Here is a 26,464-nt window from a genome sequence, read left to right on the forward strand (position 1 = left end):
AGCTGACTGACGCCGGGAAAGAGGATGACCTCATCCCTCTTCCCTCGCTGCCGCCGCCCCCCGCCCGGCACCGGCACCGGCACTGGCGCAGGGGCGGGGAAGGGGGCGCTCGGCCGCCGGGAGGGAAGGGCCCGGCGCGGCCCCGGGGGTGCGGGAGCGCGGCCCTGCGGCGGCGGGGGGAGGCGGTGGCTCGGCTGCCCGGCCTGGGGGAGCGGGCGCGGCGGCGGCGGGCAGGCGGCGGCGGCGGGCAGGCGGCGGCCGCTCCGCGGGGCGAGGGAGCGGGGCGGCGGGGAGAGGCGGGGTGCGGCCGGCGCCCCCCGGGGCCGGGGCCGGGGCCGGGGCCGGGGCTGCGGGAGCGGGAGGGGCGCGGCGCTGCCGCCGGCTCCGCTGCCGCCCCCCGCCCCGGTGTCCTCGGCGCCGCTGGGGGTGAGCCTGCCCCGCCGGCGGGGGCGTGGAGCGGCGGGACGCGGGCGGGTGCGGACGGGCTTCTCGCTGCGAGCGGGGATCCTCGGGCCGGAGGGAGCCGCCGCCGCCCCAGCGCGGTGAGGGGGGGGCCGGGACCGGCGGTGATGCCGGTAGGATGCAGGGTAGGAGCCGCCGGGCCGGCACCCCCGTAGCTGCGCTGAACCCTCCGGCCCGGCCAGTCCCGCTCGGGGCGGGCGGACACCGCCCCGGCCGTCCCGCCCGAAACCCTGCCCGTAGTTCCCCAAACTTTGTGACAGGCGGCTGAGAGGTGCCATGCTCGAATTACGCCGTGACTCACGCGCTGTTAGAGGCGTTTGGGGGAAGGCGAGGAGACACCGCTTTACTCCGCCACCCGGAGAAATCGCATTTTATGCATAAAATTCACGGGGCGAACTCACGATGCCTCTCACCTCCCTTCTCCCCGCGGCTCCGGCTGCCCCCGGAGCGCGGCCGCTCCTCGAAGCCCACCCGGGTATTTCGGTGGCAGAGGTGGCCCCGCCTGCGGGTGTCCACCCCGGCGGCGAGCGGCCGAGGCCGGGGAGAGCCCTCCCGGGCGGAGCCGGCGGCCGCTCCCCGGCGAGGAGCCGCCGCCCTCGGAGCCCGGCGGGGGACGCAGGTGTAGGGTGGCTCCCCGGTCCCCCAGGGCCACCAGCCTCCTGTCCCCGGGAGTCACCCGGGAGTTACCCGGGCCGGGAAGCCCAGCTGCCGGGCGCAGGCCTCGGGGTGCGGGTGGCGAGGGCCGTTTGCCACCCACCCTTGGCCCTTCTGCCCGCTCTGTCCTCCTCCATCTCCAAAACCTACCGGATGAGCAACTGATTGACCTCTTCGACCTTTATTTTTTTACCTCTGGACTACTTTATAAGCATGCCCTCTCCCTCCTTAAAATAGAGCAGTGAGATAGTTCAACCACGTTGCTGGAATATCTTAATAGGAACGCCAGTGAGACTGTGATAGGGCACTGTTACGTTAAGATACGTGACTAAATATAGCCCCTTCAACTTCATTAATTAAAGAGAAGTCATATGGACAGCTGAAAAATCTGCCTTTTAACTCTTATATGTACATGGTAAGTATAAAGTTGCCTTTTGGAAATTAACTTTTACTGATATATACCCCAGATTTCAAGAAAAGACTAGAGCGTGCATTACTGTGTTATTCAAAGAGTGCTAAGCACACAACAATCAAACTTCGAAAGGTGAAGAGCGCACATAAAACTAATTTGGCTTGTTATTTTGCATGTTACCACACATTATAAGAGTCTTTAATTACATCATCACATAATGGTTCTTAAATAATACACATTTGCTCTGCAATCTCTGTTACAGTGGTATAGCTGTACTTTTATTTCTATTCCTTTTGTAACCCCGTATTAATTTTGTTCTCATTACAACCCATATGATCTTTATTGCCTTAGACTTTTAATGCAAATTGCTTCTTTCTCAAGGTATCTTTTAATAATTCAGTCAGCACCTATATATAATACAATATATTCACTTAAGATTACCTTGTCAGCAGAAAAGGTGCTTAATAATGAAGCTAATTTAGCTGCAAGTTGGTGGTTTATATATACCAACAAGTTTCTAGTGTTATTCTATTTATAGTTACATCTTTAATAAGATGGGTTAGTGTGCACTTTGAGTTACTTTAATTGAATCTGTTTGACATATACAGGTCTAAATGATGCTACAAATTTATAAGAGAGGTTATAGTGTGATATGCAAGTGGTGGTGGTGGGAACAACTGTGCTCCTAGAGTCAAATCCTAACCTAAACTGCTTGAGCTGGGGTAAGAGAGTAACTCGAAGGCATCAGATTCAGGATGTAGGGAACAAAATGGAGGAGATCAAGATCCAACATACTAAAAGTGCAGAACGTGCCTCTGAGCAATGCAGTAGATATTTAAGAACAGAAATGGTGTGAGTCTAGCCGTACATTGTCTTCAGAGGTCATGGCAGCCTGCTTAGGGCTACCCCACCGCTAGCCAGCTTGGAGGAGGGAACTGCTGGGGCCAAGTGTTCCTACATCCTCCCCTCCCTGCCCCAGATGTGGGACAAATTTTCTGGTATATCTACCCTCAGCCACTTCACTTGGGGGCAGAATTTGACCAAAGGGATTGATCCATCGCCCAGGAAGACTCCAGTCCACCACAGCGGGCTTTAGATCAGACCTGTAAATCTGAAAAGCATTCAGTTTGCCAGATATTTTGTTGTGATGGGGAAAGTTTTACACTTTCTTCCCTATATTTTTCTGTTTTGTCTCCTCTCATCTCTTCTCTCCTTTTTTGTTTCTTTTGTTTGGTTGGTTTGGTTTTCTCTTCTTGGATTCAGCTGCTGTTGCATTTTTGAGGGGAATAATACTTTTTCCCACTGCTTTTCATGTTAACAATAGCTGTCTGTTAAATGAAGGCAGTACAGTAGATGAACATTTAAACTTAAATTTAAGGCTGTTTGATACTTCCAGGGGAATGCCTTCTGTTTTGTTTTCTCACTTAAAAGATAACAAATGGAAAGCATCCCAAATAATATGTAAGTGCTGAAGAGATTGCTTCCAAGAAACAGAACCAAATTTCCTCTTTGTTACACTGGCATAGATTCTGTGGAGCTGTATCAGGGCCAGAAGAGTTTGTATACACACGGTGTACACACCAGCATGCATTCAGCAAGCCAATGTTGTTACTAAACCTCAGAAATTATTAATTACAAAATATAATTGAAGGGCAAAAATGTGATCACAGACATCAATACATATTTCATAAAACAAGTGCAGACACATTCATTTCTCATGTAAAGCTACTTTTTCTCTGAAGGAGATTTTATTCTTGCCTTCCTTTTTCTCCACCTTTCTTTAAAGAAAATATTTTTATGGGTATCATCACAAGTACTGCTTTTGCTTGGTTCTGAATTGCAACTGTTGTTTCCTTTTTCCCCCCTTACAATATCAAACCACCTTTGTCTACTTTAGGGATACCTTTTTGTGTGTGTCTTTCTGTTTTGTCATTGCAGACTGTTATCAACTCAAACCTGAATGTCCAGGAAATATGCTTCTGGGTTCCAATCCTCTTATCTTTCCTCTAAAGCATCTTTTATTTCTTCAGGTTCCTAACCATGATGTTTTTCCCAGTCTTCTTTAGCTATATATTATAGACAGCCCTAGCAAAATACAGTTAAGTTAATACAGTTAAGAGTAAGGGCGTTATATTGAGTTCACTGTACCTGGATTTGACGCCCTATGGCAGTGTTTTGGCACAAAAGCCTGCCTTTCTTACCATGCCCAGTCCTTTGGGGAGCAGTTCTGCATCACGAAGGTGCTGTGCAGAACCCTGCTGTCCTGGCAGGACTTGCCACAGGCCGGTCCCTCCTGCCAAGCAGAGTTCCTGGGCAGCCCCCCTTAGAAATAAATGAAGTCCTAAGCCATAAGGAGTTCTCTGGTGACTTCTTCCAGAAGATCTGGTGAATCTGCTAGCAGATTTGCTTCCTTTCCTCCTTCCTTCCCCTTTCTTTTCTAACTGCCTTCTGATACACGTTTTATTTCTCTCTCGAAGGCATCCAATCCCTTTTTCTGCACTGTGCTTCCCTCTGTCTTGCTGTGCATGCTGGGGTGACCTGATGGAGAATCTGAAGATCATCTGTTTTCTCATTCACTCTGACATAGTCTCACTACTGTCTCTTCCATACATCTGACACTGTAGTGTTCCACGTTAGAACAGTGCCATCAGACACACATGCACATGCAATCAATTTCTTTAGAAGCAGCAAGCGAGAATTATTCTACAAAATGTTCACAAGTTTTAGATGTTTTCAATAGATTCATGTTTAAGTTACACACACAGGTGTCAGTGGACATTGTAATATAGAATTTTTAATGTTTACACACTAACGTACTTAATTGTGTTTTTGCCCAAATACCTTCCTTCACAATGGGCACATGCTGCTGTATGCTCTGAAAGGCATGTCCTTTCAATGAAGCCACTATTCCAGCAAATTAACATAAGCACACATCAGAAATACATTGGCAAATTGCTAAACTATTTAGAAAATCAATATTAAAATACTATATATTTTAAAACATATCAAGTATAAACAGCTATTACTTGCTTGCTTCAGGTTGAGATTATTTTATTTATAAGCCCACACGTAGATTCACACAGAAACATTTTTGAACTCTAAACTTGCCTTTAAAATTGAGAAAAGAAGCATGAATCAAGTATCTCCATATGTTAGCCTACTTTTACAATTACAAAGAATACTCTGGAATGTTCCTTAGCTTCAGAAATTACTTTATAACATCCTGATACTGATATGTGTGTTTTGTACACCTAAATCTCTTTTCTGTAGCATGTGAAGGTTCATGTGAAAATGCCAACACGTGTGCAACCACCACGTGAGATCTGGAAAGAAAGAGATGCAATGTAGCAGGGCTCTTAGGTGCACACCTAACTATAAGTAGCCTATAAATCAAACTTAATGGGACTGTTTATATACTTATGGGTTAGGCATATATTTATGTTTTAGGCATATACTTACATTTTAGGCACATACTTGTATTTCATGCTGAATTGGGGCTGTAGCTTCTTGTATTATATTTCCAGCATGTCTAAACATTAGAAATATGTAGACACATTCAACAGTACACTTTAAATAAATAAATAGATAAATAAATAAAAAAATTCCAGGTTTATGCAGCCAGAATGATTGAGAACAGCCTCACCTTAATGACAGCATACTGACTTTAATATTATGTATGAAAGAAGAAATGATTTTTTAGAATTTTTGAAAGATTTAACTCAGGATTTCTTAAATTTACATTTAGTATTTAGAAACAGATGTCAGTTACCTTTCATGTTGCTTCAGAGTACGTATTTAAAAATATAATCAAAGATAGACATAAATATATAACAAATGACAGCAGAAGACACAGACATACGGGAAGACGTCACAGGAAGCGAGCTTGCAACCAGGCTTTGTACAGTGCTGACAACCCTTTCACTGCCATTGCGCATGCAGAAGCCAACCAACAACCAAGCACATCACATTTTATGATAAATGGGGAAAGCTTTTATGGAATGCCTGAGGGGACATTCACATGCCCCATGACACTGTATTTAAGATGTAATTAAGAATTTTCAAAAGTTTGAAGAAGAAAATGAAAAGTCCCATTTTCTTTCCCCTTTTTGCTTCACCTACTTAAAATTATTTCAAGCCGAGCAGAAGAATTGTGGAACAAAGATTCAGCCACAGCACAGAAAGTTATGGCACTGCTTTGCACTGCTCAGTACAGAGGAGTTTATGGACTTTTCCAGACTACTGCTTTTCTTCATGGAGAAAAAGAACAAGGGAGCATTTTAAATTGATGTGTGAACAGAGGATGTTTATATTTGCAAACACATTTATAAATACTAAAACCCCACAGGACTAGATGGTATTCATCCAAGACTTCTAAAGGAACTCAAAGGAGCACTTGGTACTTTCTTTTTTCTTATTCTCATTCTGTTTTCACAACTGACAAACTACACGATGGATAGATGCAATATAACTGCTCGTATGTGCTGAAGAGGAGGGAATCCTTTCCTTTCTATGATAAGTTTCAGCAAGGCAGTACTTGGAGTTGCTGGGAGAATGTTAAATGGTTCAATGAGCCAGTCAGAACATGGTTATATTTTTTCAAACCCTTAACATCATCAGCAAAAGAAACGGAGACACTTGAGGGCTTAAATGGACAGAAATAAGTCACCTAGATCAACATAATAATATATATAAAAGCACACCAGGAGAAGTCGATAAGGAAAAAAGATAGAGCTAAGTAATACTGGACCCTTAATGGACATTTTCAGACTCTGTTATATCTAAGAGTCTATGTTATAGTCTTCAGGGTCTATATTTTAGCACCCAGCTCCAGCTCGAGGCTTTCTCTGCAGTGCAAAATTAAATGCTCTTGCTTCAGTATAATATAATGACAATAACAATAACAATAATGATAATAATAATGGCAAAATCCTCTAGCCACTGTCCTCCCACACAGATCTTCAAGGACAGGATGCAGCAGGGAGAGGCAGCAGAAGTCAAACCCTTCTCTCCACTACAGCCTTGCCTCCTCCAGCTGATTGAGTTATCTCACTGCTCCTTCCAACGCTCCCATGAATGCCAAATGCCTGGGTTTCTTGTTGACGCAGGCAGTCTCTTTTCTATGCTATATCTCTGTTCCCTGTGGAGGGAGGCATCAGTGGTGTCAATATCTGCCCATGCTCTCCATAGGCAGCGCAGGGTGCTGGGAGCAATAAAGCAAAGCAGCAACCTTGCTGTGCAGCAACAGCAGAGTGCACGCAAGGTGCCACCTCTGTAATCTCTCTGGCCAGCAATTTTGGCAAAAATTGTCCCACTTGCAAGGGACAGAGATTAAGTGACTTCTGTGCCAAACACAGCAGACATCACTGTATACCATGTGGAAGAGGCAAGTTTGGGGTTCGGCACTAGTCACAAGCTAAATATGCTAACTGGCACATCTTCCAAGCAAGACCTGAGGAGGGGGTTCTTAAGATATTTCAGGTTTTCTTATCAAAGTGTAATCCCCTGGTAATATGTGCTGCAAGCACCATGATGCACTTGAAATGAAGCCCTCTGCTGTGGTGGTCCTGTTAGTGAAAGGGTTGAGGTGTTTCCATGGCTCTGGATCCAGGAAAGCGAATCCAAAACCTGATTTGTACACTGTATAAGTAGAGAAAATAGTTTTCAAATACGGAAGGCAGCTGCTGGAGGAGGGTGTTCACTGTTAGTAATGAAAAACAGATTAGGAAGGCATTATTTACACTTGATAAATCAGAAATGGCATCAAAGAGAGCTAGTATTACAAACTATTAATGAAAGACATAATAATGAAACAAATCACATAATAGATCACAACGAAGTGATTCAGTGTAATGAATACTGATACTAAGTAAGTGAACTGTGCACTCTGGGGATACAATTTCAAATCCATTCCAGTGTGCGTGGCAGCAGTGTGAGCAAAAAGAGCACTTTTAGAGGAACTGACTCTGTTCCATTGCTCACTCTGATCACATCCACACCTTACATTAGCTCTCCCTTTGATGACGTATAAGGTAGATAAAAATGAAATTACCTGCCAAGACCCATTGGATGTGTTTATTATTTTTTTGTGTCAAAGTAACAACTGAAATCTCATCACCCATGCAGATATTGGGCAATATTCCTTATTTCACAGAATAATGTGAGTAAATAAGCATTAAACATATGAAAAAGGCAGCCAGACAATGTTTCATCAGCACAGATTAGAAACTCATTTAATTCTTATAATTATAGAAAGTACATTGCTGCTACAGAATACAGTAGCTCCTTGAGGGTGAAACAGGTCTAAAATTCAGATCTTCATATAGATTTTAAACTTTGGAGATATTAAAGGTGGAGCCTTTCATTAAACAGAGGGATGACCTATGTAGCTTATATACCATATTTGTATTCTGATCACACACATGAAACTTAAGGTGGTGTGCAACCCATGATTTCATTTCAGACTCATCTGTATCCTAAACCTTTTCTGAGTCAATTCTGGCAATGTCAAAGCTTACCAAACCAAATATTAATTTGTGCATTTATAGCTAAATACGTTTCTATTTATTGTGCATTTTCAAAAAGAATTGGTTGGGTTTTTTTTGAAGTAAAGCCATTCACACGTATAGCACTGGAAAGTCAGTTAGGTGGCTAAGAATGGGCACTGCAAAAGTCATCAAGCTGAGCAGGGAGCTGCCTAAGCCTGCCAGTAAGCTATTGCAATGTTACTGATAACAGCCTCTCTTAAGAGACCCTTTGAATCTAAAGGTTCTCAGCTGAGGTTCTGGCTCAGCTACAAGATTTTACAATCAAATGTCAGTGGGAGGCCTACTGACACAGGGTGAACTCCTGAATAACAAATTCTTTATTACCCTCTGTTATGGTCTTATAGAAAAAGGAAGCAATATATTGTAAGGCTGAAGAGTTCTGCAGTTTGTTTGGAAAATGATTCTGAGAAAATCTAAATTTTAATAAACATTTAAATTGAAACAGATTTATCAAATTAATAAATATTGACAGATTTGACCAAAGAGCTAAATTTAACTTACTCACAAATTATTACTGAAACAAAAATGTTTTGAGTATGTTACTACATATGTCTGCCATTATGAATCTTCAGATCAAGCCCACAGAGCCATGTTACAGACTTACATTTCTGTTTTCTAAATTTCAGTCATGCAAAGTTTTCAAGCATCTCTAATAGGATTGGAATGCAGTGTTCACATTAGACATGTTTAATTTACTGTGATGTTTTTAATGCATTGTTTTGACATTCCTTCACAGTAATTACAATACCTTCAGAACTATAAAATACAAGTAAATCAAATCAGCATGACTTTGGAGAAGCAACACACTCAGAAAAAATCAGAAATCAAGTAGCTATGGATAAAGTTGCACTACAGTGTGGCCATCACTTTCATCCTCAGCAAGCCACCTTAAGGGAAAAACATAAAAACCTGTCAGGGTTACAGTACATATAAAGCTTAACAAACAGACAAATCATGAGAGCCTGCTTCTGCACCTTTGGATGTCTAGGAGAGTTTTTACATTGGTTTATACAGAAGCAGTAACCAACCTGAAGAAAATAGTGATTTATTTTTTTTTTTTAGTATCCATATATGTGCAATTTAAAAGTGTAATTAACTTTATAAATATATTTATGAAATATACATTCATTTTGTTTGCTGTTCATATAGGTGGAAAGTAGATTGTTTCATTGAGTGGCATAAAATCAGGATAATTTAGAGTAAGGAAACCTGTTCTGCGATAGCAAGTTGTTGTCCATGTATTCCATTCCAGGGACTGTTTATTTCTCCTATCTCCTTGTTGGCTAACAAAATACTGAGTTGTATGGTGGGCCTGATCCCTGCTCTGTAAGAGCCTATGGAGGTTTTACTATTAACTCTATGGGAAATACACCTGAGTCCAAAGCTCAGGTAGATTGATGTTAACTGGAACCATGGAGGCAATGATGTTAATTTCCAAAGACAGTTAAAAAGCTTTTAACACATTTGCAAGGCTTATGACAGACTACTGTGATGTCTACTAAGGAGCTAGTATGGGAGGGATTCACAGCCAGTATAGCATTAATGTAGCTCACATCTGAAGTTGCACCATTGAACAGCTGGGAGATATATTCCAGGCTGAAACACACCTAATCTTGGCAGATAAAATTGCTCATGGAAGTCCCAGAGCCAAGGAAAGGTGTCACATGTAAGCTAGACAACAGGCTTTTAAATTAGTTAGTAAAGGATGCCCACCTCCCTTCAGGTTTCTCAGTAATTAGTATCTTTTAGAGACAGCATTTGTATCAGAGGAGTCTTGTCTTTGTGAGAGAATGAACCCATTCCCCATTTATGCAGTAGGCTATGAGATACTCCATGTCTGAGCTGGAACAGGGACGTGAACTTACATAGCCTCTGGGTCACTGAGTACTCCGGGATGGCCCTCCTAATCTCTTCTACTGAAATTTTTCTATTTTGACTACTAAGTAGGTATACATTAAGGTAAGGACATGACTCTAACCCACCAGGGTCCCAGTTAAATGTCCTAGTCAGCAGCCTATAGAATCAATCTGTGTCAGTCACTCCCTGACATCAATGATGTGATTCAAGTTCTTGCTCCAAATGGGTCCCTTACATACCTTTGTGTTTTTACCATAAGACTTTAAATAAAATTGGAAAAAAACAATTCTTGTTGCAAGCTATCTTTTTCAAGAATCTTCCTCTGACTGGTGTCGTCTGAGAACTCTTACAAGCAAAAGAGATGGAGTGACGTCAACTGAAAATCCCATCATGGACTGTGTTGCGCACGTGAGTGATATTGTGGTCTAAGGACTTTTGCTCATGGCCACTAACCTAAATTTAGGTATCTAGAAGATTAGATAGCACCTGAGCATGTGTTTGAAAGAAGTTTAATGAAGGGAAGTTTAATGTTGTTGGAAGAAGTTTAATGTTGTTGAGTTTGGTAACAGCTACACATTCTCATGCCTTAGACTGTAGAGTCCAACTGACTATCCAAGAACTAAAAAAATATTGCTTTTTTTGCATTCAAGATTGGGATTTGGCTTCCATGAATTGTCAAGCTTACAGGAACATTTAAGGGAAGGATAAAATTAAATATTCTTGACTACCATTTCTGTTTTCAGACCACCAGGCAATATTCCTCTTTCTAGATATAGGGAACTTGTAAGTTTTCACACTTGTCTGTTCTCCAGATGCATTAAAAACCTATTTTACACTTAGAAAGACATGAATGTGTTTCCTTCCGTTGTTTACTCTGAAATGCTTTAAGCTGTAAACTGTCTACTGTAGTGAACAGTCACTCCAAATATACCTTTCAATTTCATTTCCAGCTTCTGAAGGTGGTTTGCTTAAGTTTGATACAGACTGGAGTGGATCTTCTTGTTGTACATTAGAAGCCCTTTACCCCAGCACCTCTTTATCCAAATAAATGTCTGAATTTAGATCATTATCCTCTTATATTACATTGTAAAAAAGTTTCTTTTACCTTTACCCCATTTGCTGAATATATCTTAGACCCATACCAAGCAGACATTGAAACAGAAGGATTTTAATGTTGCTTTTGCACAATAAAATAAAAACCACTACTTTTTCTCCAGATTTTTATCTATACTGCCATATCCTACCATCCTCCCACCATCCCATATTTCTGATTCCCTCCCATGCCTGTTTGCATGCCCATATGTTTGTCAGAGCTACATATGCACTAATACTTGTGTAATGGTTCACCAGACAGCTTCTACCTCTTGAAAACGGCATATGATATCTTCTCTTGGAAAAGGCACTAAACTGTGACTCTCCCTCCTACAGCCATCCATGTTTAATAACTTGGGAAAATATAGTGTCTTCCTCTAAATATTCTTCTGACAAATTAGTTTGAAATTGGCCAAAGGGTTCAAAAGTTACTGGGGATGGACTGATAGGAACACAGCATGGTTAAAAAATTGTTACTGTTTTAGGAAACCAGAAGAGAAACAACTGAGAGACTAAAAAGACTACTACTAATTCTTCTTAAAAAGAAAACAGCACCTACAGGGTGATGACGAACTGTTCTACTGACCTGTTACAGTTGAAGCAATACACTGAATTCCTAGATGCATCTGTGATTTCTACTTTTTCCAGAAACCAGCCACTTGCTGTAGAAGGAAAAAAAGAGCAAATTTAATATAGCCAAAACACAAATAAAGCATAAGAAAGGTTTCTGATTTCATTTCCAAACCCTGTGTGGTTCAGTACTTCCAAATGTATTCAATATCAATAATAAAACTGAATGTAGATAACTGAAATTACTACCAACTTCTCTCAGTTTCACAGAGAAGGTCTTTGATGTTTTGACAGCAAATAAAAAGGAAGACTTCTATTACAACTTAACTCATTTTTCCACATTGAACAGAACAGGCAGTAAGACAAATGAAACAGAGTGCATGGTAATATTGAATAAATTCTTGAAATCCCATTTTGCCCTTTTTGGTACTCTGAAGTACACCCTGGTGGGCTTTGATTTTCAGTGTCCACCAAACAATAAAAACAGATCAACTTCATCAATGTATGTAATTTCTTTAATGATAACCCAAGCCCTTAAACAATAGGAAAACAGAAATTCTATTACTGCTTTCTAATTAATATATTTATATTTCTATAAACCAAGTGGTGAATCTGAATGCTGCTCATATCCATATGTCTTCAGCAGTAGTGATTCAGAATAGCATTTCTGTTTAGGCCAACATTCATATCTGTTTTAGACTTAAGAATGTATTTAATATCTGCTATAATCTCCTATTTTGCTGTGTGAAAAATACCTTCATTATTGTGCTACAGAATTTTATTTCATAGAATATTAAAATATGAAGATTTTTAAAATAAAACTTTATTATAGAAATATAACGTTTGCGCTGGCATCTTTAGTGGTGTTTGCCAATGCAAATACTTAATGACAACATTTAAAAACTAATTAGGATCATACTGCTAGCTGCTGAAAACCTTTTCGTGTTCTTTGCATGTCCTAGAGATAAAATACTATATTCTAACAAATTATTTTGGTTTTCAAATATTTGGACAAAGTACTAAGTAGGCTAGAACCAATAAAAGTATTTGTAAGTAGGATAAAAATATAATATAAAAATATTTGCAAATTGTAACAATTTAGATAAAACATAAAGGCGTAGTGATGTTTCTCGCTTTTCGTGGACATTTTCAAACAATTAGCTAGTATAACTAGGCCATAAAGGTGTCTACATTTTTCATCTTCAACTCACAAGAGTCATTTATTGATATTGTGAAGTACTTTTGGAACTCCTTTAATGAAATCTTGTGAATGGTTTAATATGTCGTAGACTCTACTTGGAATATATGACCTTTCATGAAATCTTTGTAATTCAGAGTCAAGCTTATCAGCAATAAAAATTTACAGTCTCTCAAATTTACACGGCACTTTACAAATGAATATAAAGGCACATTTGCTCTCTTGAAAAATTTAAAATCTAATGCTTTATCCTTTATTGACAAAACTGCAGCAGACCTCACTGAAATCTCCGGGTATGGAGAAATCTAGAGGCAGCTAGGAAATATTAGCAAACAGATGAAACATTTCAAAGAGGTGTTACATTTGAGGATGCTTGTGAGGATTACAGCTGATGTGACAAAAGACACTTGGAGATAATTTCAGAGAAAAATTTAGGGGAAGGTAGTCATGGATGTAAGATGAATTAACACAAACACCAGCTGTGCTAGGAAGGCAGTATTAACAACTATGTGATGTTGATCAAGACACAGAGAGGAAAAATAATCATGTTGTTGACAGTTTGCGACCCAGGAAATACAAGTTCAACCTGTATTTCCCCTGCAGACTTCTGTGCAACACTCAGAGTGCTAAAAGTCGGCCGGTGTGGAGTTTGCTTCCCAGATCGGTTCTAAGTTGAATTGTGTGCATCTACAGCAGCTAACACGAATGAGATGAAAGTCAGCAGGAGGATTTTATTTATTATAGGTATTTCAATAGGTTTGGTGTTTTTTCTTTTTGAGTTTTCAATACTATCATACGTACAACATGACTGAGTAGTTAGTTAGAAAAAAAAAACTGTTCAACTTTTGCCTAAATAGGAATTCCTATTTGCAGAGTTTTGCTTGGTTCATCCTAGATATTATAAACCCTTGCCACCTTATAGCAGCTCACGCATTTAGATAAATCAGGTTTTATTAAACTGAAATCTATTTCTTTCAGATAGGTTAAGCAAAATTCACCTGACTAGAATATCTCAATACAGTCAGACCTTTCTAACTCAGGCTGTACGTTGCCTGCAAATTCCGTTTATATATTTGTATATCTCTAGGTTTTTTTAGCAACACTAAATGTAAGCTCAAAATATTATACGCCCTAGTCTCCCATCTTATTTTTTTGTAAAATTCAGGTTTTAGAGATTACGTGTAATACACTGTACATAGAAATAGTTTCCATCGTCATGGTGAGTATGTACCGCAGCCACATCCTAACTTAAATCAGGGCAAGACCTGGTGCACACTAGTGTTCCCCTCATAGTTTAGCTTTCACAAGAAGAAAAACGGTATGTGTGTCAGAGGGAGCTACAGCATGCTTTGACCAGAGTCCCAAACTTGCCCAAACATTTCCTAGTTAATGTTCAAAGCATGGAAAGTTTAGCCTGCAGTTTGAAAATTCGATCCTATGTTATTTAAGACATCTAATAGGAGTTTTGGCTGAGCAATGTTTGAAGGATAAAATCTTCAGAGTTTTATGCTAACTAGATCTCTTCTCTGTTAGAAAAAAAATCAAGGTAAAGTCAAGGGAAATAGACACAGAGGGGCTGTAAGCAAGAGCAGTCAAACTGACCTCATTTGTATACAGATTTGTATTAGCTAGCTGTACAAGTAGCATGACTTCAAAAACCTTTCCAAATGTCAGGCAGATCTTTAAGCAGATTTTTACAAGGCTATTGAACACATGCAGTATACTCACCAAATCCTTTCCCATCGTGACCAATTTCAACTGAATGTAGGATTCCTAATTTTTTTGTCTTAATCTTGAATGTGTCAACCTTTAATATTAAAATACAGCTATTAAAAATAATGTACCAATGTCTGGAAACTTATACATTTGTTTAGGTCACTTCTGAGACTAATTCAAATGTAATAATACCAATTCAAAATACGTGGCTGACACCCGATGTGGATTATTTTCCTTACTGAAGATCTGTGGTACAGGTCTTCTCCTAATAGGTCTCAGTTTAAACATGAAAGATTCACTTTTCAACTTACAGTAGGACAATCCCTACCTCTTTCCTGACTTTCATATACCAGAAAAATATTTTTGCTCTCTTATGAGTTCTCAACTGATATATACTTCTACAATGTTTTCAGTATATGATACATAAATATATGTTCAAGAACATAAAAGATAAAGGCTTTTACTACATGTACCATTATCTCTCTCAAATATTATATATTTTAATATGTTACCTTAGAATCATAGAATCATAGAATCATTAAGGTTAGAAAAGACCCTTAAGATCATCGAGTCCAACTGTTAACCTATCACTTCAAAGTCCACCACTAAACCATGTTCTCAAGCACCATGTCTACCCGTCTTTTAAATACCTCCAGGGATGGAGACTCAACCACTTCCCTGGGCAGCCTGGTCCAGTGCCTGACCACCCTTTCAGTGAAGAAGTTTTTCCTAATATCCAACCTAAACTTCCCCTGGCGCAGCTTGAGGCCATTTCTTCTTGTCCTATCACTCATTACTAGGGAGAAGAGACCGACCCCCACCTCACTACAACCTCCTTTCAGGTAGTTGTAGAGAGCAATAAGGTCTCCCCTCAGCCTCCTCTTCTCCAGGCTAAACAACCCCAGTTCCCTCAGCTGCTCCTCGTAAGACTTGTTCTCTAGACCCTTCACCAACTTCGTTGCCCTTCTCTGGACACGCTCCAGCGCCTGGATGTCCTTCTTGTAGGGAGGGGCCCAAAACTGAACACAGTACTCAAGGTGCAGCCTCACCAGTGCCCACTACCGGGGCACTATCACCTTCCTAGTCCTGCTGGCCACACTATTCCTGATACAAGCCAGGATGCCATTGGCCCTCTTGGCCACCTGAGCACACTGCTGGCTCATGTTCAGGCGGCTGTCAACCAACACCCCCAGGTCCTTTTCGGCCAGACAGCTCTCCAGCCACTCCTCCCCTAGCCTGTAGCGTTGCATGGGGTTGTTGTGACTGAAGTGCAGGATCCGGCACTGAGCCTTGTTGAATCTCATACAGTTGGCCCCGGCCCATCGGTCCAGCCTGTCCAGGTCCCTCTGCAAGGGCTTCCTACCCTCCAGCAGATCGACACTTCCACCCAACTTGGTGTCATCTGCAAACTTTCTGAGGGTGCTTTCAATCCCCTCATCCAGATCATCAATTAAGATATTGAAGCTTGTTTCATATTATAGATTTTTTTTAAAAATGAGATCCTATTTTCATAAGACATTTGGCATCACTGACTACCCATTGACTTATCTGGATTGCTAACAGGATTTCTATATATCTACTCTTCTTTTTTGAAGAGCGATGGTACCTCCTGTGTAACACTAGGCAAAAGTGTTACTTGCTCCCTGTCCATATAGGTAACTAGGTTTATTAACCTCCTGAGAATGGAAGACAATGCATGGGTAAAGATCTTTTAGAAGATATTCATAGACATCCTGGCTGAAGAAACTCGGACCAACTGCAAGTAACAAGATGTTTAGTACTGCTGGAGATAATGAGGTAGATCTCATAAGGAAGATATTTTAACTGAAGTTTTAATTATTCAGTCATTACCTTTCAAGAAATCCACAGGAGAAAGATATGGAAAATACATTTATTTCTTGCTACATAAGGGTAACCATCATTATACTCCATTGCACAGGTGGTGAGCAAATGGAGCAATTCCTTTGCCAGAGTAATATGTTTATTAAAATAGGAGAGCATTCTGCTGAGGTACTAGGACATCATGCAGAGAATCAGCATTCTTATGCAAATATCTGTATCTGAACTAGGGGTCTCTGAATAGCCTGAAGCATGATGGATATCAGAATCAGGTTGATGTGCATGGTTCCATTTTATCTGGTTATAGGCTTATACATTCAGTGAGGCTCACAGCATCAGTTTCCATGGCAAAGTAAAATGATGGGATGTAAGAGACTGATGTATTCTCAAGCACAATAGTCAAAGTTTGTGCAACAGCAAGGGATATTGCATGTACATGCACTTGTACAGGCAATGCATGTTGTGCATTTCAGATCAAGGAAATGCATGCCTGGGCAGATGAGTGGATGCAATATGATGATGTGTTTGGAACTAAGAGACAGAAGAGCAACAGAGTCAGCTAGATATGATAGAAGTACAGTGTCCCTTGGTGACTGTGGTGAAAAGGTGACACACAGATACAGCTTAGACTATATCTCATCTAGTGATGTGGAAAACAGGATAAATGCCTGAAGTTTCATAAAGCTCTTGCATAGATTTAAAGTTTGCTTTCCCAGTCCAGAAATAGACACATCTTATAAAATATATGTACTCACCTTTCCTCTTTCAAAGGGATTTTGGTGCTCCAGTGACTGAGAGAGTTGAAATACCTCAGATTTGTCCTCACTCCCAAATAAAATAATATGCACATTGGCGTCAGTCCCTGCTCCCCTTTTGTCACCTGTGTACACTTTAATAGTATACTCTGTCAGATTTCTTGCTTGACTTCCTTCTTTATGTAAGTTGTTATCTATGTCATTCTTTTGTTTGTCTCCTCTAATAACAAAAGATACTGGGATTTCTCTTTGTGTTTCTGACTTATTTGCATCCACAGAAAATGCTCTGAAAAACAAAACCGCATATGGCAAGTAAATGATATGTTAAATCAAAAAAATCCTATGAATTTATGTGGGACAGTTAAAGATGGACTTATTTTAAAAATACCCATTGACTGAACCACTCTGTGACAGTCATTTTAATTCAATGCCTGCTCAGTGCTTTCAACTATTATACTGTAAAATGACTAAAAAATGACTAGCTTTACATAATATACTTACTCATTCACTTCAAATACATAGATAGGATGCTCCTTTACAGCTTCTTTCAAATGTAATTTTTTAATGTCCAGTTTGCAGTCTACAAAGAAGGAAATAAATTATAGTGAAAATGTTGTACTGCATGTCAAGGAATTAGGTAGAGTCTGTTGTTGATATAGTGGTGTCATTCCTACTGTATTAAAACATCATTTATTAATTCATTTATGAATACCAACAATTGACTTGAAAATCCTGGCATCATCATAACATTCCTTATTTTGTTCCTATTTGAAACCTCAACTTAGAAATTTAGGAGTAAGCATTTCCTTTGTCTTAATGAAGCAAAGGCGTGTTGTCCTCACTGTCCTTGGACAGGCATGCAAAGATTCAGTGTGACTCAGGCAGGCACATTTGAGGAGGAAGAGCAGAAATACGTATCGGGTGCTTCCTCCTCAGTGACTGGTTGACAAGAGGGTTAGAGCTCCATTCCACATGCAGCACAAAGATGATCTCATGAGATGGCAGGTATGAAGGAAGTTCAGCAACTTACTGTATACCTCTGCTGTTTGAGAAATATTGCTCTCTGACTTACACTTCCTTTTGAATTTTCTGCTGGGGTCTTCAGCTACATGCTGTCTGTAACACTGGCTTGGATCTCTTGCCACTAGTTAGTCATGAAGACTACTCATTTTCCCTTCTCTTCTATTATTTTTCCCTTCAGCCCTGTTCAGCAAACTGCATCCCAATGTCTTCTACTACTGTCCAAGTCCCTTTAATTATATCAATAGGAGTCTAAGTTAATAGGCTTAGGCTTCTGAGGAGGAATCCAGGACATTGTGTTGCACTCATGACCTGCCTTGACAGTGCATGGAGAGAGTCAGAAGATTCAGGAAGGGATTTCAAACCACCTGATCTTAAAAACCTGCTCTGATACTGGAAGAAGCATAAATGCATTAGAGTAACACTCTGGGCTGACCAGTCCTGCAAGGTACATCTGACTTTATACACTAAAAAGCTTTTGTGTTTGGCAATTTTTGGTTCAAAGTCTTGGTCCAAACTAGTCTCAGCCCAAACAAGTCTAGATACAAATGGACACCCTTACTCATCTAAAGTGCTTTATCACCTAAGTAACTCCTTTGGAAGAAATGTATTATACATCTGCCCAATCCTCTCTTCCTAACACACACGGAGGCAATAAGCCCCGAAGTCCCTCCTTTGTGACTTTTGCTTTCAAACCTGACTGGAAAAATCTTGCCTGTCGTGCTCTCTGTGGTGCCCTTTGGCAACATGCAATTGCCGTATTCAGGGACTGACAGTCAGACAGATAGCTATAGTTATCTTGCACAACTGAAACTATGGGAGACAAAGTAGTGAGCTATACGCCTTGCTCCCAACAGCAGCATGGCAGGGCTATCTCTCTCCTTCCCTTCCCCTCTGTAGTAACTGCAGCTCCACGCTGTGCCCCTCTGAAGCCCCCAGCAGCCGAGGCAGCCCGTGCTGTGGCACACGATGTGTTGACCAGTCAACTGGTACGTACATGCTTACTGCCCAAATGTCTTTGATGTCTATACACATTTTACAGATTTGGTTGAAATTGGGTGGTGAGTTTAAAAGGTTCTTATGAGGAGCCAACAGATGGGCAAACAAAAAAGACAGAGATAAAGTGCAAACACAGAACCCTTGTTTTCCTAGAAAACTGTCTGAAAATGGTCAACTGTTTACTATGTAACACATAGTAAGTAACGATTTGCAATTATATAGCAAATTTCATTAAAGGACTTCAAAAAACTTTACAACTAATTCTTTGAATATTCCTTAGTAGTGTGATAGCCATCCTACAGATGAGGCAAAGAGATATTAAAGTTATGACAATTTTAATGAAATTCAGTGACAGAACTCCTGATTGCCTAATAGGGATAAAATCCCCTTCCGAGTGTCACAGGGAGAAAACAGAACAGGTGGGGAAAACAGTGAAAATAACTGAATCACAGAAGGACAATTAAACAATACTGGTTTCTTACATGAGTTATAATTATTCTCCTAGATCACTTATTAATAGATCACGTACTAATAGCAGAATATAATTATTCATCTTAATTTTCTGTTTTTCTTTCTCATATGGGAAGGAATATTTTACTTTCTTGATGCAATAATGATATAGCCTTTAGATCCAAGGATTTTAATGCATCAAAATGTAGGATTTTGCTTTATAAAATATGACCTGTTAGCAAAAATAGCTAAAGAAATTAATCAGGATTTAACTCTGGCAGTGATTTCATTGCCTTTAACAGGAGGCTAGCTATGTGATTCACATCACTTTTAGAGAGCAGCAAAAGTACTTTACCTGTTTTACTGCTGATCAAAAGAACAACTTTGTCCAGTTCTCCCAATTCAACAGCATCCACGATAACTAGAAATGACTAAAATAAAATTATTCAGTATTACAATCTTAAACTATATTACTTAATTATATAGCAAGATTTGAAAATAGTATATAAGAAGTACAAGAATGGATTAAAGGATAAAATTTAAAGTACTTTAAGACAGAGTACCTCGTTGTCCTCTCCCTGCTGGACATTCTGCAATGACCGGAGAAGGGATCTGTCCCCTGTGTCACCATGAGTACCATATATACATGCAGTCATATGCACTAAATTTCTTTCACTCAAAATATTGCTAGAAAATACTGTTAGATGATATGTAACCACTGCAATATCAAGCAGAAAGAAATCTTGTTAAGACTGTGCCACAACCTTGCACAGCTATTTGACAACATAGCAATGTGCAGTCAGAGGTAATTAAATATACAAACACTTGAAAATGATAGTAAAATTCTTTTTTTTTTTTTCAATTTTCCCTTAGTTTTGTCCTGTAACTATAAACATTGGTGATGCTGACAACTTTACTTTAAATTAGAGAAAAGCATGCCTATACTTTATGCTGTTTGTAACTAGCATATTATGGAAAAATTACCACAGTCAGTTGCCTTTTTCTTTTTAATGGCAAATGCCTAACAGATAAAATCCTAATAAGTCTCAGACTCATAAATCACTTTTGGGATCTTTACAAAGACTAACTTTAGCTAGGGAGACAAGTCCTTCAGCCTTCATCATTTAAGAGATGGAGAGAGAACTCCTCGCCTGTTATTCAGAGCACCTAAGTTGCTGCTTTGAACTTCACTACGATGAAGCACATCCACTGACTACAGAGGGAGCTCAGGAAGACAAGTCTATCTCAGCTGAAGTTGTCACCTATGAATTTGTGCTGTTTGTGATTTATGCAATGGTTATAGTTATTTAATTGAAGACAGGATGACAACACCTGAACACCTTTAAAAGTAAACGCATACACAGAGCATCTGTTTATATTCATTTACATTTTACTCATAAAACCAAATGATGTGACAGTTCTGAATATTTACCTCTTTTAATCATCTACCTATCACCTCCTTTTTATTCCTGTAGACACTCTAGTAGAAGGGGAAGAATCCTGACCTTGCAGCAGACTTCTGTAGAATGTGGCTCAGAGCTTAGATCAGTCAGACACTTATCCCATACAAGACTGCATGTGTAAACAGACTACCTGCATCCTTTGGAAGTTAAGAAGACAAAGTCCAGGTAAAGCAGATAACAAGCTATTATTATCAGCTTTCAGATCTAATGATCATCTAAAATACTGAGATCAGTATAAGAACCAGCTCTGTTCTGTGGGCCTTGCCTGTTTCCCCAGCATTAGCAACAGGAGAGAGAGAACAGACCCTTGTTGCATGCCTACTGCGGTTGAGCAGGTGCATGGAAAGAAATCCATAGTGCCAAAAAGGTATTTAGTTTTACTTATAAAGGTAAAACTTACTAAAACCCTAAGCAGTAGAGGATACAGCTAAGTTTAAAATGGAAATCAAAAATTCATGCTGCCTAAGGAACAAAATATCAACATGGTAAGATAAAAAGATTAAATACAAGGACTGTATGGAATATGGTGGGTGATGTTAAAACCAAGATGAAGAATCAGGAGAGGACCAACATATTTGGTTAGGGATGCAATGCAGTGAGTGGGTGTCCTGGTTTCAGCTGGGATAGAGTTGATTTTTTCTTCCTAGTAGGTGGTATAGTGCTGTGTCTTGGATTTAGTATGAGAATAATGTTGATAATACACTGATGTTTTAGTTGGTGCTAAGTAGTGCTTACACCAGTCAAGGACTTTTTAGCTTCCCATGCTCTGCCCAGTGCACAAGAAGCTGGGAGGGGGCACAGCCGGGACAGCTGACCCAGACTGGCCAAAGGGCTATTCCATACCGTATGGCGTCATGCTCAGTATATAAGCTGGGGGGAGTTGGCTGGGGAGCAGCGATCGCTGCTTGGGAACGAGCTGGGCATCAGTTGGCGGGTGGTGAGCAACTGTATCGTATATCACTTGCTTTGTATATTACTATTGTATTATTATATTACTACTACTACTACTACTACTACTACTATTCTATTTTATTTTACTTCAATTATTAAACTGTTCTTATCTCAACCCACGAGTTTTCTGACTTTCACCTTTCCAATTCTCTCCCCCATCCCACTGGGGGGGGGGGGGGGGGGATGGCGGGGGGGAAGTGAGCGAGTCGCTGTGTGGTGCTTAGCTGCTAGCTGGGGTTAAACCACAACAGTGGGTTACTACACAGAACAAAGAAACCTGTGCAGTGCTATTTTTGGCTATAACTCTGATTTTCTAAGTGTTCTCTTTTTATTTTATTTGACTTCTGTTTTGCCACAGTCTCCCGGATCTGAAACTTGAGAAGTAAGGCTGGACCAGCCCAAAGCAAGAGTGAAAGGATTGCATTTGGAAGGCTTGTTTCTTGGATCACTGTGTCAGAGAGCAAGAGTGGGCTTGCCCCATGAGGGTGGACAAGACAGGAGCTGAGCATGACGCCAGTGCAGGCAATGCCCTCACTGCCCAGGTAACTGTCTTGCAGCATCTGCATGTGGCAGGCAGAGCTGCCAACAGTCCCAGATGCAGCAAACAATGAAAAAGATCTCTAATCCATCCTGGTGGTTGAGACAAGAGCAGCAGGAGAAAGGGCCGGGGACAGGACTGAAAATAACGCTACAACATAGGACCAAGGGCCATCCAGAAGACAGGGTCAGAGAGAGAGGACTAGAGACAGATGTACATCTGACATAGCTCATGCGTGATCATATGGACATCCTATGCCCATTGTGGCCAGAGCTTCCAGGTGAGTCTGGCCAAGGCACGTAAGATCTATTGTCTTATCATGGCCCTGACACACTGTAGTCAACTAGAGACTGAGTTGAATGAATTTTGGATCAGATTATACAGTGGATAGAACTGGCAGAGTACATTGTACAAAGAAAGGCAGTTGAAGGAGACTAATGTAGGCAAGGGAAGAGGGCTAAAATGCTTAAACGGTGGTCTTTGTTCAGGTAGTGGGATCAGGTCATCACAGGGCAAAGGTGGGCAAGTAAGCTTTTATCTCTGTAGTGTACTGAATAGATTGGAGAGGGGAAAGATGAAAGAAATCTCTGAAAAGAAGTTACATATAATAAGGATAACATATGAATGTCACAGCTCCATTAATTTTACAAAATTCTAATGATTTCATAGTCTCAGTGTGAATTATGATTCTATGTTAACTTTGTGGAAATAATCAGCTATTTGAAGGTAGCAAATACATTTTTATTGCACCTTTCGCTTAAAAGCTACAGTAGTGCAAAATTCACCATCTGTACAGCCCTGTATGTGAGAGAGAGAGCGAGCACCGTTTCATCCCTGGGGATCCCTGAGGTGTAAGCATCTCAAAGGAAGGTACAGTGAAAAGAAACTATTTATGTATATACTCAGCTGGAGGCCTCTCCCCATTAATACACCCAAAGGCACATGTGTGCACAGCCAGATCTCGGGGGTCTGCACTGTATTTTATCAACTGGGTTTTGATGGTTTCAATTAGCCATTAGCATATGCTTCATCACAATCCCAAGTACAAAATAAAAAAAGGAAAAGATAACTAAGAGATTAAATACTAAGGCACTTTATGAACAACAGAGCTGTATCTGAAATTTAACAGAACACGGCTTCTGGTTAAGGTGATTATGATCAGCTGCTTTCCATTCCAATTAACACAATACTGGGTTTGCTTTTAGCTGAGAAAAAGAAAAGCAAGGAGAAAATAAATTAGATTTAGAAAGCTGACAGAAAAGCAGATCTGTTTTGCACAATAGATTGCAAGTAAGTTTGTGTGTAAAGGATCACTTTGAACTCCACGTGTGCCACCTGCTGTGGAGCTGCTTAAAGGTCTTGTGGACATAAAATGGCCAAGCTTTGGGGGGAATATGTTTTTTCACTGTCCTAGGTTTTTCCTTCACTGTGGTTACAAATCCCTCCTTGAAGACTTCTAAAGCGATGTAGAAAGAAATAAATGCAACAGAGATGAGCTATTTTGTTTGTTTGTTCTTTTACCTAAACACATAGGTAATAAAATACCTATTCTTTTTTTTTTTTTGTGATTTTTTTATCTCTTGATGTCAAAATATTTTACAAAGAAGGAAAATATTACCAAAAAAAAAAAAAGAAAAAAGCAAGGAGTGGGGAAGTGATTTTTTCAGCCAAGAGGTGAGAGAGCCAGTCAGAACCAAGGTCATGAGGGTTCCAGTCTCACTGCCCATTTATCACCCATGCTGCATCTTTCTCTCACCATTTCTGTGTGCTTGTGCATGTACCCTAAATACTTCTGCCTGTGACAGTGATCAGTCTATAGCAAGGGGCACACTCATGTGCTTTATGTTAATCTGAAGGTCCTCTTTGTTTCAGTCTTGTGTATAGGAGATGAAAGCCATGAAGCCCTGTTCTGTACCCATACTGTGCAAGTCTTCAAGTGAAAATAACAGCTCAAAGCAATATAAAATCTAAAGCCTAAATACAAAATTTAAGTTCTCAGTTGCAGCCAAAATATGCAAAAGAAAACCTCAACCCCTGTTAATTCTACTGAGATTACTTGCATGCTTACATTTAGACACATGCAAACACCTCACTTAAACTGGGCCAAAATTTCCAATCCAAAGCATATTGGGGTAATTCATTTAACACATACTTCAGCTGACTTTGGATGAACTGACTTATTCTTTACACAGGTAACTCATTTGTTTTCTGCATAAAACTCAGGCACAAACAATTTGAATATTAAGTATCATTATTTGGTCTGTTTGTTAAATTGAGAATTGTTCTGTCATGTGGTGGCATTCAGTAAGCATCACATTAGAAGAATATGGAAGATAGGATGGATTTTAGGTGAAAGGGTTTCTTTTGCTTTGCTTAACAAAGGTGACATGTAAGACAATTGTTGAGCTAATTTTAACAGGCATAAATATTTGGAGTGTATAAAGGTAATAAAGCTGATGCTTATATGTAGTTTTGAGCTGTTGTTTACTGAGAATCTTTGGAATGTGCAAACAAAAAAAAATCGCTTAATAGTAAATGAGCTATAAAAAAATCATGTTGTTAATGTCAGTAATATGAGCAGCTGAGGACTAAACAAAGGAGAGCAGAAATATTACAATATTGCAAGAAAGGGATATTTCTTATAAACTGTTCTTTGTAGCATATAATAATGGTTCTATGCAATCAAATGAATATTGCATTTGCCACTTTATGGTACAGAAATTAAGCTGAGTGAATAGCATTTTCTTTCATACATTTTAAATTCTTATCCAGACTTTATGAATCATTAAATAAAGACAATAACATTTTCTGTTTTGATAAAGGTTTCAATTGTAATATTAGGACACGTTAACCTCCTGGACCACTCTACTGCTTTAAAGTAGATTTATACCTACCAGAAAGTGCTTCTTTTAATGGCCACTCTACAGGGAATTCAATCCATCTGTCTCCATTAAGAGAAAGAGGAAGTGTTTTATTTATGGTGAGACTAAAGGTATCCAGGGTTGATGTGTTCTGCACTTTAAAGTGACGAAGATACAACTGGGATATGCTGTTTTCCAAACTCTGGAGACCAAGTCTCACTTTATAAAGCATTCCCAAATCAGATGGCAAATGTAACTAGGAAGCAACAAAACAATGAGTTAGCATCCAAACAGAGATATATAGATACATGTGTAGCTAATTTACAGGAAGAGAGGAAGTTTTCTCTAAAAAGGTCAGAATAGACCTAGCCCCATTTACATCAATTTTGGTGCTAAAAGTCCCATTGAGTTCAAAGGCAGCAGGACCAGGTTGACTGCAAGCACTTACGGAAATATTAGCTTTATACTCTAAGGGCATTCATTGTACTTATTCTATCAAACTGAAATTACATACTGCACTGAGTTCTAAATGTGAATACTTAATGTTAATGCCATTTAAATTGATATGCATTATTAACTATGCCTATTTGTTGACAAAAAAAAAGGAATATGCTTGATCATCAAGAACTTGAGAAAGACAAAAATTAAAAATGAAATCTGGTGTGCAACTGAAAATTTCAGTTCTGCTTTTCTTGAATATTTAAACAATAATATCTGCAATATTTACAGCACTACATGATTATTTCTCTTTAAAAGGAAACTCAAAGAAAATTTAAGTATAGACAAATCTATATATTATTTTACATCATATGTTATTTGGTTCTCAGCCTGATGTTCCACTTTGTTTTCCATGGAAACCGGATTTGACTTGCCATTGCTTCCATAAAAAACCATAACCAACTTGGATATATTTTCTGACAACTTTTCAAAGTCTGTTTTTGTTTCTTCTTGATGTTTCGTGAAATAAATCCTCCATCTGCCTTCTGAACAAATAAAGTAAGGAAAATAAAAAGAAAAAAAAAGATTAAAGCTGTTTCTGTTTTCATATGTTAACCAAGGTACCTGAGATAAAATTCCTAAGA

The 26,464-nt window shown here is 39.7% G+C and overlaps 1 protein-coding gene and 1 long non-coding RNA gene across 2 annotated transcripts in view; one reads left to right on the forward strand and one right to left on the reverse strand.

The window, feature by feature from the left end:
• Positions 1-1,404: 1,404 nt before the first annotated feature.
• LOC148057344 (uncharacterized) lies at positions 1,405-26,297 on the forward strand. Its single transcript, XR_015703758.1, has 4 exons — positions 1,405-1,531; positions 21,045-21,197; positions 22,342-22,525; positions 26,210-26,297. It is a non-coding gene; the product is annotated as an uncharacterized LOC148057344 (long non-coding RNA).
• Positions 7,596-26,464, reverse strand: part of RP1 (RP1 axonemal microtubule associated) — a 187,774-nt gene continuing 168,905 nt past the window's right edge. Inside the window, exons 51-59 of the mRNA XM_087753249.1 lie at positions 26,187-26,365; positions 25,416-25,638; positions 20,133-20,287; positions 19,925-20,000; positions 17,602-17,680; positions 17,101-17,386; positions 14,519-14,597; positions 11,609-11,684; positions 7,596-8,960 (exon numbers count right to left, since the gene is read on the reverse strand). Coding sequence (XP_087609375.1) covers positions 8,906-8,960; positions 11,609-11,684; positions 14,519-14,597; positions 17,101-17,386; positions 17,602-17,680; positions 19,925-20,000; positions 20,133-20,287; positions 25,416-25,638; positions 26,187-26,365 — 1,208 coding nt within the window. The 3' untranslated portion in view covers positions 7,596-8,905. The remainder of the gene's footprint in view (positions 8,961-11,608; positions 11,685-14,518; positions 14,598-17,100; positions 17,387-17,601; positions 17,681-19,924; positions 20,001-20,132; positions 20,288-25,415; positions 25,639-26,186; positions 26,366-26,464) is intronic.

The sequence above is a fragment of the Nipponia nippon genome, unplaced genomic scaffold, assembly GCF_047370975.1.
Source record: "Nipponia nippon isolate SJK-2023a ecotype South Korea unplaced genomic scaffold, ASM4737097v1 scaffold_1, whole genome shotgun sequence".
Lineage (NCBI taxonomy): Eukaryota > Metazoa > Chordata > Aves > Pelecaniformes > Threskiornithidae > Nipponia > Nipponia nippon.